Source organism: Magnolia sinica, chromosome 8 (assembly GCF_029962835.1).
Source record: "Magnolia sinica isolate HGM2019 chromosome 8, MsV1, whole genome shotgun sequence".
NCBI lineage: Eukaryota > Viridiplantae > Streptophyta > Magnoliopsida > Magnoliales > Magnoliaceae > Magnolia > Magnolia sinica.
The window spans coordinates 14,867,589-14,879,959 of record NC_080580.1 but is presented as its reverse complement, the minus strand read 5'-3'; the positions used below and the strand labels follow the sequence as shown (position 1 = coordinate 14,879,959).

At 41.6% G+C, this 12,371-nt stretch overlaps 1 protein-coding gene across 1 annotated transcript; it reads right to left on the bottom strand.

Annotated features, from left to right (window-relative positions):
• Nucleotides 1–370: 370 nt before the first annotated feature.
• On the bottom strand, nucleotides 371–7,686 carry LOC131252952 (CASP-like protein 4C1). Its single transcript, XM_058253749.1, has 3 exons — nucleotides 7,315–7,686; nucleotides 6,732–6,867; nucleotides 371–646 (listed from the first exon to the last, which is right to left on the bottom strand). Exons 1-3 carry the CDS (start codon nucleotides 7,518–7,520, stop codon nucleotides 425–427), a joined length of 564 nt encoding a protein of 187 aa, XP_058109732.1. The 5' UTR covers nucleotides 7,521–7,686; the 3' UTR covers nucleotides 371–424.
• Between the last annotated feature and the right edge of the window lie 4,685 nt (nucleotides 7,687–12,371).

Here is a 12,371-nt window from a genome sequence, read left to right as displayed (position 1 = left end):
CCATATCAAGGTGGGCTCCACACACACCAGACAAATCTAAGATATCTCTGTTCCCTAACAATTTAAGAAAAGAAAAGGAAAAAAGAAAAACATAAGTAAATTAAAATCGCTAACCCACAATAATACAATAGAACGTATCACATACAAGCACACGTACCACAACGTGGTGCACCGTACCATCTTTCCATCCAACATCCCATTCGTGCATGACACCAACACCATGAAAACAGCCGGCCCAACCGACGGTCTGCTTAACATACACGTGTGGCCCATCTAGCAATCAGATCATCCTGAATTTTGACAAGGTTCATCTTCAGGGTGGGGCATACCATTTTGACGGTACAGATGTCCTACACAAGTGGCATGCTGATGGAAAATATGGTATTTATATTACAAAGAATCTCTCTTGTTTTTTTTTCCTCTTTCACAGATGGAAACGAGAGCCGGTTATCAGAAAACAAGCGACTCGGAAGCCCGAGAAGAGCGCAGAGACTAGTAAAAACAAGAAGGCTGCGAATCCCAGCGAGATAGAGATGTAGGACTGTACGCAGAACGCGCTCGCAGCCGTACACGTGTCATCTCCCCTCATAGTCCGAGCCAACGACGTTCCCGCGGCGTTCGCCGATAGGAGCAGATACGCGAAGCCCTGCAAAACGGCCCAGATCCGCTTTTGAAAAAAACCAAAACAAAACAAATCCCATGTATCGTACCGTATCGTACGTACGGCTATCCAACGCCTTTAATACGTATTCATCGGAAAGCTCGTGGAAAAGCTGTCCGAGGAAATGAACGGTGATCCCGCGCGGACCACCGTATTCGTTGTCCGATTGTTCCTACAACAAACAAAAAAAAAGCTGTGGGGCCCACCATGTGTGCCATACACCTTATTCCATCATTTGCCCCAAGCACATGTTTGTACCGGAATCCTCCACGACACCTGTTTCACGTGGGGATTTGAATTGTGTAGTGGATCACACGCCACCGACAGCACTGACTCCATACTTGGAAAAGCTCTGTAGGCTCCACCATGATGTAGGTGTTTTATCCACGCCGTCCACCCGTTTTGCCAGTACATTCTAGGGCATGATCCAAAAAATGAGGCAGACCCAAAACTCCAGTGGACCACACCACAAGAAACAGTGGGGATTAAATGCCTGCCGTTGAAAACTTCCGGGGGATACAGAAGTTTTGGATCAAGATGATACGTGGGTTTTCCCTTCATCCAGGTCAGAATGACCTAATCAACAGGTTGGATGGCAAATAAACACTACGTTTCGCCCTGGGAAGTTTTTCAACGGTAGGCATTCAATCACCACTATCTCCTGTGCTATAGCCCACCTGAGATTTGGGTCTGCTTCATTTTTTGGGTTCGTGCCTAAAATGAGGGGACAAAATGGATGGACGGTGTGAATAAAACATATACATCAGGTAGGGCTCACGAGATTTTCCTGTATCACACAGTGTAAAACACCCTCGCTGTGGGGCCCACCAGTCGTATATATGTAAAATCCAGTCCGTCATCCAGTTCTATCCTTAGCTGTAAGGGCTGAGAAAAAACAAATCATCCACATCTTCAACTGAAGTGGCCAGATCAGACAGAAGAACGGAGATAGGATGCCAGCCATAGGTTTGTGCATGGAATCATAAGGCTGTGTATCTTTCATCAGACCCGCTCATCGGGTGTAACTCACCAAGATGAAATGAAGATAAAAAAGCTAGCATAATTCAAAATTCAGGTGGGCCACACGACGTGAACATGGATATTTTCATAACAATTGTGCATCGTACACGTCAGTGTGGTCCATGGGAGCTTTTTTTTAAATCTAGATGATTATTTTTATGTACAAGTTCAAATAAAGGTTCCCACCTGCAGGACAGATTGGATTTATATGTACGACATGGTGGGGCCCACAAAGGTTGGGCCTTTTTATTTTTATTTATTTATTTTTAATATAGCTGTGGTCCGCACAGAGCTTGGCTTTATCTGGGAGCGGCGTAAGCTGTTGAATATTCCCATCTATATTAGACCGTGAGGCAACGAAGGCAGACCCAATACTCAATCAACTTGGAAAAATTAAAATAAGCATGAGCCACACGCCATTGGAAAAATTAGGTAGAAAAATGCCTACTGTTGGACTTCAACATCCCTGCGTCCGTACCATTGAAAGACTTTCACATCCAATCCTGCACAGGGATATGTAGGTGGGGCCAAGGTGATGTTTGATAGAAATCCACTCTGTTTATCCATTTTCCCAACTCATTTAAGACATGAGAAGCAGAAAAAGGAAGATCCAAAACTCAAGTGGGCCACATGAGAAGAAATAGTGGGGATTCAAGGACCACCATTGAAAGTTTTCACATGGGTGCAAAAGTATTGTAACAGTGTGTTTTTTATAAAATTTTTTTTTTTTTTTAACATCCAGTGGGAATGACCTTATGACTGGTTTGGATGATATATAAACATCAAGGAGGAGCCTAATAAGGTTTAAACCATAGGCATTTCTTACCACAATTTTCCCTAATGTGTGGCCAACTTGAGCTTTGGATTCTCATATGTGAGCTGGCAAAATGGATGGACCGGGTGAATTTCCCACAAGCATTGCAGTAAGAGCCTTTGGCAGGAATCCCCATCACCTTTGAAGTGAAGCCTAGCAGAGATTTGATTGGTCCAACCCACGTGCATTGTCTATGTAGGTTAAATTAAAAGATATGGATCCTCAGCTTGACACAAGCAGTAATTTTCAGTTTTCCAGTACAGTGACAGGTCTACGCTATCGCTATCATCACTGCTACATTAAATGTAATTTGTAATGATGTGGCCCACTCACGTTGTAATAAAAATAGAATCCCTACTCGTGACAAACAAAGGATCCATACTCTAATTTTAAACATGCTTTGTACTGCTTAGTTTTTAACAGTAGCACACAATCAAATCTCACTGCACTGGGCCTCTTGAATAAGGTTCCAACTCAAGGGGACAGTCACCACCACATCAGAAACTAGGTTAGATCACTCAGTCCCATTGTTTTCTACTGTGTGGCCCACTTGATTTATGTACCTACCTCAATTTTGAGCTCCTGTCCTGGCATGAGCCGAAAAAGCTACAGGTGAATTTCCCCAAACATCACAATGGGCCCCACCTAGCTTCTGACCGGTGGCAGGCAATCCTTGCGAAATGGAAGCGGATTGGCTGGTGTACCACACACCAGCTATCTAGCCGGTGTATTGAGGTCAGCAAGTTCTGTGGGTCCCATCATGAGGTATGTGTTATATCCAAACCGTCCATCCATTTGGTGATCTCGTCGTAAGGCTTGAACCGATAAATAAGACAGATTTAAAGATCAAGTGGACCACACTGCAAAAAGGAGGGATTGAAAGTCCACCGTTGAAACCCTTTTGGGGTCACAGAAGTTTTGGATAATATGATATTTGTTTTTCCTCTTCATCCAGGTATTTTTGACCTTATAAATAACTTGGATGGAAAATAAACGTTATGATGGGCCCTAGAAATGTTTTACTGGTAAAAATCATTATCCTTGTGGTGTGAACCATTTGACCATTGGATATGATTCAATTTTTGGCTCATGCTCTAAAAATGGATGAATGGTATGGATATAATAAATACATCATTTTGAGGCCCATTTAACTTTGATCTCCTTTGAACCGTACGTACAACGGGGAGCTAGAGGAGCGTAAGCGCTCGTCTTCGACGTACCCACACCAGCTATATAGCTGGTGTATGGTACATCAGCCAATCCGCTTCCTTGCGAAATCTGGAGCTAGGGACGCTTACAATGAAACCTTCCTTGGGCCCACCTTCGCTCTGGAATGAGCTGATATTTTGTTTTTTTTAACTAATGAGGGTTTTAACGGCTGGTGTCTCTCTCTGAACTGTTTGGCTGTGGTGTGGTCCATTTGAGCTTTGGATTGGTCTGTTTTTTAGGCTCATGTCCTTTTATGAGCTGATGCTGATGATGTACGGAAAGGATGTCACATATACGTTACAGTAGGCCCCACGGAGTACGTAAGGGGCGCGGATTGGCTACTGACAGGGTGAGTAGCGAGACTGCTAATTAAGTGACGTCACCAATTTCTGTGGGCCCCACCATGATGTATGTTTTGTATCCACGCCGTCCATCCATCTGTACATATCATTTTAAGGTAAGATCCAACGAATGAGTGACATCCAAAGCTCCAGGGGACCCCACCATAAAAAACAGTGGGGAGAGTGACACCACCATTAAAAACTTCTGAAGGACACAAAAGTTTTCGATCAAGCTGATATTTGTGTTTTCCCTTATTTAATGTCTTTGTTAACTTTTGAACAGGTTGGATTTAGAAAAAACATCACGGTGGGCCTTAGGAAGGTTTCAACGGTGGGCATCAATCTTACCGCTGTTTTCTGTGGTGGGGTCCACTAAAAGTTTGGATCTGCCTCGTTCTCTGGGTCATGCCTTAAAATAATATCTCCGAATGAATGGACGTTGTGGATACAACAGTTACATCACAGTGGGGTCCACATGACTTGGTGACGTCACTCAACCTGTCAGTATCTAATCCGCGACCCGATTTAAGAAACTCGCGTCCCAAGCTACCAACTACTGCCGTCTGCCGAACGGAAGCGGATTGCGTACTGAGTAAATCAATACGCTTAGCGTACTGAGTAAACTCTGTATGGTCCACCATGATTTATATATTTTATCTGCTCCGTCCATCTATTTTAGAAGATAATTTTAGGGATTCAACAAGAAAATGAAACACATACAATCTTCAAATGGACCACACCATAGGAAACAGTTGAATTGAACGTCTACCGTTGAAAATTTCTTGGGGGCCACAGAAATTTTGGATCAAGTTTCTATTTATTTTTTCCCTTCATCCATATCTGTACGATCTTATGAACAGGTTGGATGACAAATAAACATCATTGTTGGGCCTAGCAAGGTTTCAACGGTGGATATCATTATCCCCGCTGTTTCTTGTGGTATGGTCCACTTGATCTTTGGATATGATTAGATTTTTGGATCAACCCCTTAAATTAGATGTAAAAACGAATGGACGGTGTGGATAGATCGCATAAATTCAAGGTGTGCCCAACTGAATTTACGCAGTACGATAAGAGCGTACTGAGTTGCTCAGTACGCAATCCAATTTCCTGCCGAACATGTGGGACCGATTCTAGCAATAGTTGCCTACGAATAGTAGAAAAGTGGCTACTATGCAGCTCCCTCAAAGTTAGCGTGGCAAACACGTGCCATGATCTGGGCCGTTGATCCGGTGGGGCACCGTGATGTAGGGTGCACATCCAATCCGTGGCGCACCTTCAAGTTCCAAAACTCAAGTGGGACACACCATAGGGAACGGTTGGGATTGGGAGTCCACCATTAAAACCTTATAGATTCAATGTGGAGCCGACCTTGTATTTATATACCATCCAATCCATTCACAAGATGCGTCTTGTGATAATTAATTAAAAGCTTACGAAATTAGTCCATTCCAAAGATCAGTTGAACCACACTACATAAGTGTATACCTTTCGGGCATGAGTTATGGCTCACCTGAGACTTGTACGGACCTGTTTTGGGATCAAAGGAGAACAAAGGGGCCTCACATGATGAACGGTTGGGATAAAGTGAAAACTTCACCGACGGCCCACAATAAGCAAATTCTACAAACGTTGAGGAGGATTCGACCTCTTTAAAAACATTCAAACCCTAGTTAGCAGTAAGATAAGCCGCAAGAGCACTCCAAATAATGGTACGCCAATCTCCACTCTTAACCAAGGGTCAAACTTGAGTGGTCGGATTTAGAACCGTTCATTCAGTGGCCCTAACATGCATGGCCACGCTACAAATGATGCTGATTACACACAATCCTAACCATCTGATCTGATGGCCCATCTCTTCCAACCGTTGGATCAGATTGTTAGGGTCATGGGCGTAACCTTTCAATCCGTACATTCGTGATCTTGGCCTTCGCACGGTGGCCCCACCGAATGAACGGGTCCGATCCTCTAAGAACGTTGCAGACTCGCGCGGATCACGATTTCACGGTGACCATGACAACCACGTTCATTTGACCACTCAAATCATTACTCTCGGGGGCGGATTAGCTGTTACTCGGTTAACACCTTGATGGGTGTTTCCATGACAGTGGGGCCCATCTTAATCCATTTGTTATATATCCACGCCGTCCATTAGTTCTTACAGCTCATTTTAGGACATGGTCGAAAAATGTACAGATCCAAATCACAAGTGGACCACACAGTCGAGATTGAATGCTCACCATTAAAAACTTCTTGGAGGGCCACAAAAAGTTTTGGATCAAGCTGATATTTCTGTTTTCCCTTCATCCAATATCGTGTGACCTTATCAACGGCTTAGATGGCAAATAAACATTACGCTGGGCCATAGGAAGTTTTCAATGGTGGCCTTTAAATGACCACTGTTTCCTATGGTGTGGTCCACTTGAGATTGGATCTGCTTCAATTTTGGAACCCTGCCCTACAATGGACTGGAAAAACTGATGGACGGCGTGGATATACAACACGTGGGCCCCGCGGTCAGGGAAAACACCGTCAACGTGTTACATGTGTAACACCCAATCCGCTCCCATTACTCTCTGCCACTGTGCTCGCGCACACAGCTTTGTCGCGTGCCCAGTACAGCGAATATATCGGCCGTTACGATATGTAACGCCCGATATTTTCTAAAAAAATCGCCGAAATTTACCTGATCATGGCCAAAATCGAACCAGACCTGTACGGCCTCCGGTAACAGGGTGCCTCCTTTCAAAATCTCCCACACCGAAACCCACATCTCGACGAACGAATAGACGGCCACGATCGCGTTAGCCGCCAACACGAACCTGCAATCGAAAATTTAAAATTTCACAAAAAAAAAAGGTCACTACAAATCCAACACATCCAAATCGCGAGCTCAATCGCTACTAAGACGAATCTACGTTGAAAATTTCATCAAAAATTCAAAAATCAAGGACCCCCAAGAGCCCAAAACACCGAAATCTGCAATCACATTCGCCGAAATGAAGACTCCTCATCGGAATTTCATCAAAAGCAGCCAAAATCAAGAACACCCAAAAGCTCAGAACATCAAAATCACAATCGCATTCGCTACATGACGACTCCGCAGCCGAAATTCCATGAAAAAGACAAACACACGAAGCACCCCAAAAGCCTAAACCATCAAAATCACGATTTTCCCTCTCCCAAAACAGAAAATCCGTATTGAATTTCATCAAAAACAGGAAAAACCAAAGACACAAAAATCTCAAACGTCGAAATCTTCAATATACCTGAAGGCGTCGTGGTCGACCCAGTTCGCAGAATCGGAGCGGGCGGTGGCCATGAAGACAGCAGAGGCGAGGGAGAAGCAGAAGGAAGCGAGGCGAAGAACGAGGATCAGAGTACTGAGGCGACGGAGCTTCTGGACGGAGACAGTGGAGTGGAAGTGGGGAGCGGTGCCGCCGTTATGACGGAGGATTTGGGGAGACGGCGGCATGGTAGGTTTTGGAGGGAAGGAGTCATGAGAAAGGGGAGGAAAAGTGGGGTTTTGTGTCCGAAAGTGGGGGTTTTATTTCATGGGGTTTTGGTTGAAAGTCACGAGCGGAGGGGGTTTCTTTTCATGAGAGTGGTGTTGGAAAGGCAGCGAGAGAAAAAAGGCGAGAGAGGAAAGGAGAGGGAGAGGAGTCTTTATTTCGCACTCCGCCGGCCTATGACACTTGATACGCTTGCACTGAATAACGAATTCGGATTAGGTAGTGACAACTTCAGTTCCGAGATCGGCAATGGTCCAAGCTCCATGGGCCCACACGATGTATGTGTTTTATCCAAGCAATCCATCCATTTTTAGAGCTCAGTTTAGGGCATCATCTAAAACTGTAGGCAGATTCCAATCTCAAGTGAACCACACCATAGGAAACAGTGGGAATTAAATGCCCACCGTTGAAAACTTTCTCGTGGGCCACAGAAGTACGAGAAGTTTAGTGTCAAGCTAAATTTTATTCTATTCTGTCCCTCCATTTAAGTTAGGTTTATATGACTTCATAAACAGTTTGGATGGTAAAATATACATCTTGGCGGCCGTAGTAAGGTTTCAACGGTGGCCATTACTATCCGCACTTTCATGGTTAATTGTCATCCAACCTATTCATAAGATTGAAGTGAAAATACAAATATCAGCTTGATCCAAAACTTTTGTGGCCATTAAGGAATTTTCAATGGTAACTGTTTAGTCCCCATTTTGTGGTCCGCTTGAGCCTTGTATCTATCAAATTTTTGTGCTCATAACCTAAAATGATATCATAAAATGGACAAATAATGCGGATAAAACCCATAAATTATGTGAGCGCCTTAGAGCCCCTGGCCATTTCAAACTGAGAAGGGCGGGAGTAGTACCCAATTTGCATTCATTTGCCAATATTTGAAACTTTATTTGAACGTATTTGAAGGGATTACAAAGGATTTTGCTCCAAAATCATTGTTTCCTAACTTGGATTCGGAGGTAAATGAAATCAAAGGTTAATAAAATGTTTATTTTATTACATTTGAAACTTTATTTTGCAGTGAAATATACATTTTTATTCCGCATGAAAGGAAATGCCTTTTTTTGTCATCCTTTTGAAAAGGCACGAGAGTTACATGTGTAATAAAGATGTTGCTGTAATTCGTTGCATACACTCTGATGATATCTTAAATAATGTAATTATTAGTTGCATCACTAAATTATGCCAAAAAATTGATTTTAACGGTCCAAACATTGGTTTGTCTAAACATACGGTAAAAAAAAAAAGTTTTGTTGAGTTGCTCGTTTGCAATCCTTTCATTTATTGCTCCCGTAGGCTTGGATTTTCCTCATTGTCTATCAAAGTGTATTTTAATGGGCTTATTATGATCATTTGTCAAATATTCCATATGTTTGATTGGAAGTACTTGTTGTCTAATGTCTTAAATATGTCTATAACAAAGTCTGTCAATGTCATCAAGAGACCACTTAATCCCATCGAGCAAATGTCGACGCTATCAACATATGCTGGATTCCATTAAGAAAATCTGAAAAAATACTAATTGATTGCTGCACAGTTTTAGATGTTGTTAGTCGATGGCACTGAAGGATCTTTGAAGTCATCAACTGGTACTTAATGTTTGTTGATGCCATTGAAGGACCCCATTAAAGTGCATGTAAAATTGTGTATGTGTACGATTTGTTTCCTATTCCGGTTGGGTAGTATATATACCAGGTGTAATTGGGATTAGGGCAAGGATTAGGGGATTATGGCTTTCTAAGTTGTTTTAAAGGGTTCAAGGGTATAACTAGGGTTTCAAAGGAGATTCAAGGGTTGTTCGAATCAGCACGATCTACTATTTCCTGTAATATATTGCTTTCATAGTGCATTACTCGATGCTTTATGTTGTGGTTTTTTTCCCGAAAGGGTTTTTCACATGAAATTTAAATTGCCATCTGGTTGGATTTATTTGTGCGATTGTGATTACTTTGTTAGATTTTGCTTTATGTGCTTCCACGAGTCCCAACAAATGATATCAGATATAACATTGGGAAGCAGATCAAATCTCAAAGTCAGATATCAATGGCATCTAACATGAAGTTCGATATAGAAAAGTATTATGGTAAAAGTAAATTTAAACTATGGAAAGTTAAGATGAATGACATCCTAGTTCAACAAGGATTGGAAGATGCACTCCTTGGAAAGCGATCAGAAACCATGTAAAAAAGAAGAATGAAACTAGTTAGATAAGAATGTCAATATCTCAATCCAGTTGTGTCTAGCGGATGACTTCCTTTATAATGTTATGAGAGAGAAAACTACATCAGATACATGGGCGAAACTAAAGAACATCTCACGAAGAAGTCTCTTGAGAATTGCTTGTATCTATAAATTGTTGGATGTGGATGAGAAGATGAAAGATGAAGATAAAGCATATATTCTATTGAATTTTCTTCTAGAATTGTATGAGTCGTTAAAAGACTCTTTGGGCATCGGTAAGACAATCATTAATATTGATACCGTTATCTAAGCACTTCAGTCGAAGGTAATAAGAAAGAAAAGTGGTGATGTGAGTGCTTATACAAATACACTGGTTAAAAGGGGAGAGATTTTGAGCGAGATAAAGGATCTTCGCGATCGATATCCAAATCCAATGGCAAGGGAAAAGGCAAGCTAAAGTACTGGAATTGTACCATGACACGACACATGAAAAAGAACTGTTAGAATCCTAAGTCGAGGAAGGAGAAATCATAGAATTCTTTTAGAGAGTCTAATATTGCAGAATCTAGTGAGAAGGTGAGTGGTAATAACGTGTTTACCACATTAAAATTCAGGTAATTCAACGATGAATAGATTTTAGATACGAAGGTTTCGTATTACATGACCTCTCATAAGAATTGGTTCACTAGTTATAGTGAGTGCGATAGTGGCCACGTGTTTATGGGCAATGACATTACTTGTAACATTGTTGGTGGTGGATCAGTACACATCAAGATATCTGATGGCATGAAGTGTATCTTGACCGATGTAAGACACATTCATGATTTGAGGAAGAATTTGATATCTCTGAAAGCACTTGGGGCACTTGCGTGCAAATTCACCGGGTTCAATCATGTCCTTAAAGTTTCAAAGGGGGCACTCGTAGCCATGAAGGCTTATACGAATGGTGACCTTTATAGGTTATCGAAAACACTTCATTAGGTAGAGTTGCAGTAGTTGTATCTGATTCTACGTCTACATATATGCGACATGCACGCCTAGGCCACATGAACGAGCGGGGCATGAAGGTACTTTCTAATATTTGTTTAATTCCAATTTTTAAAAGTATTAATTTTACTATACGCAAGCATTGTATGTATGGTAAACAATCAATTTTGTCTTTTAAGTATGGAAAACATGTATGTAAGGGGGTTTTGGATTATGTGTATCCTGATGTATAGGGGTCATTGCCCATAGTTTCTGGTAGAGGCTGTCATGGTTTGTTATGTCCATTAACGACTTGTAACACCCCATTTTTTTAACGGTGGGTTCCACCATATCCTTTGGTGTAGCCCACTTGAACCTTAAATCAGCCTCATTTTTGGGTTAATGCCCTAACTTGATCTAGAAAAATAAATGGACTGAGTGGAGTTTTCATAAACATCATGAGTGGGGCCCACCGTGTTTTAAAAAAAATATATATTTAAAAAAAAAAAGCAAAACAAAAGTGACGTGCACAACTAAAACCAATCCCACCTCCCAATTTTCTCTCTCCTCTGCTTCTTCTCCGTAATACAACTGCAAACCCAAACCCATCTTTGGCCATCAACCCACCATTAGCTCCGGCATTAGACTTTAACTGAAAATAATGCCGACTCTTCTTCACACTTGACTAGAGCTGTGCGACATATGCAAGCTTCCAATCACAATACCCACTAACCAAGTTCATTGAAGCTTCAAAATCTACCTTCCTTCAGCCCCGTGGGACTCATCTGAGCCATCTAAAATAAATGGCACGTTAATATCTATCTTATACAAGAATCCGCCATTGAAGACCGCGATATCTCCTTTGTCAAGTAGGCACTACATGATCTATATGAAGCACTATTTCAGATTCAAATCAGAAGTCATCTGGGCCGAATGGACCGCATTTGTATCGATCTTAGATCTTCTCGCCTAATCCAGCCATACATGGGATATGTCACACTAAATCAGGTAGGTGATTTTCCCTATTGAAAAGACTACATTATTATATACTTTCATTTCATTAATTATTTATTTCGTATTGCTGATTTAAGACATTTAATTTTAATTTTACATGATGTAGAATACATTTATTTGATTTCTAATATGTGGAATAAATTCATTTGATTATTATTAAATATTTTTAATTATATTATAGGTGCTCTGCCCCAAAAGGATCACCATGTTATTTTATGGGTGCTCTGCCCTAAAAGGATCATTATATTTTTATAGTGCTCTGCCCATGGTCATTCCCAAAAGGATCAGCACGGTACGGGTGCTTTGCCCAGGGTCATTCATGAAAGGATCGGCACGGGTGCTCTGCCCAAAGCGATTCCCTAAAAGGATCAACACACACGGGTGCTTTGCCCTAAGCGATTCCCTAAAAGGATCAACACACACGGGTGCTCTGCCCTTGGTATTTACCCTAAAAGTTTATTCATCGAGTGCTCTACCGAGGGTCATTCCTTAAAAGGATCAATACTGGTGCTCTGCCGAGAGTCATTCCCTAAAAGGATCAACACACACGGGTGCTCTGCCCTGAATTAAACCAAAAAGGATTTTAGATAACTTGTTATTGTTGTCATGTAAAATGTCAATTCAATACTCATAATTAATCCTATTTA

Bases quoted from the DNA above. Each gene is read 5' to 3' on its own strand.
- LOC131252952 (XM_058253749.1), bottom strand. From the start codon at position 7,520: ATGCCGCCGTCTCCCCAAATCCTCCGTCATAACGGCGGCACCGCTCCC. The intron at 6,868-7,314 runs GTATATTGAAGA...TTTCGATTGCAG, and splicing joins GTCGACCACGACGCCTTCAG to GTTCGTGTTGGCGGCTAACG. The intron at 647-6,731 runs GTAAATTTCGGC...GCCGTTTTGCAG, and splicing joins TCGATTTTGGCCATGATCAG to GGCTTCGCGTATCTGCTCCT.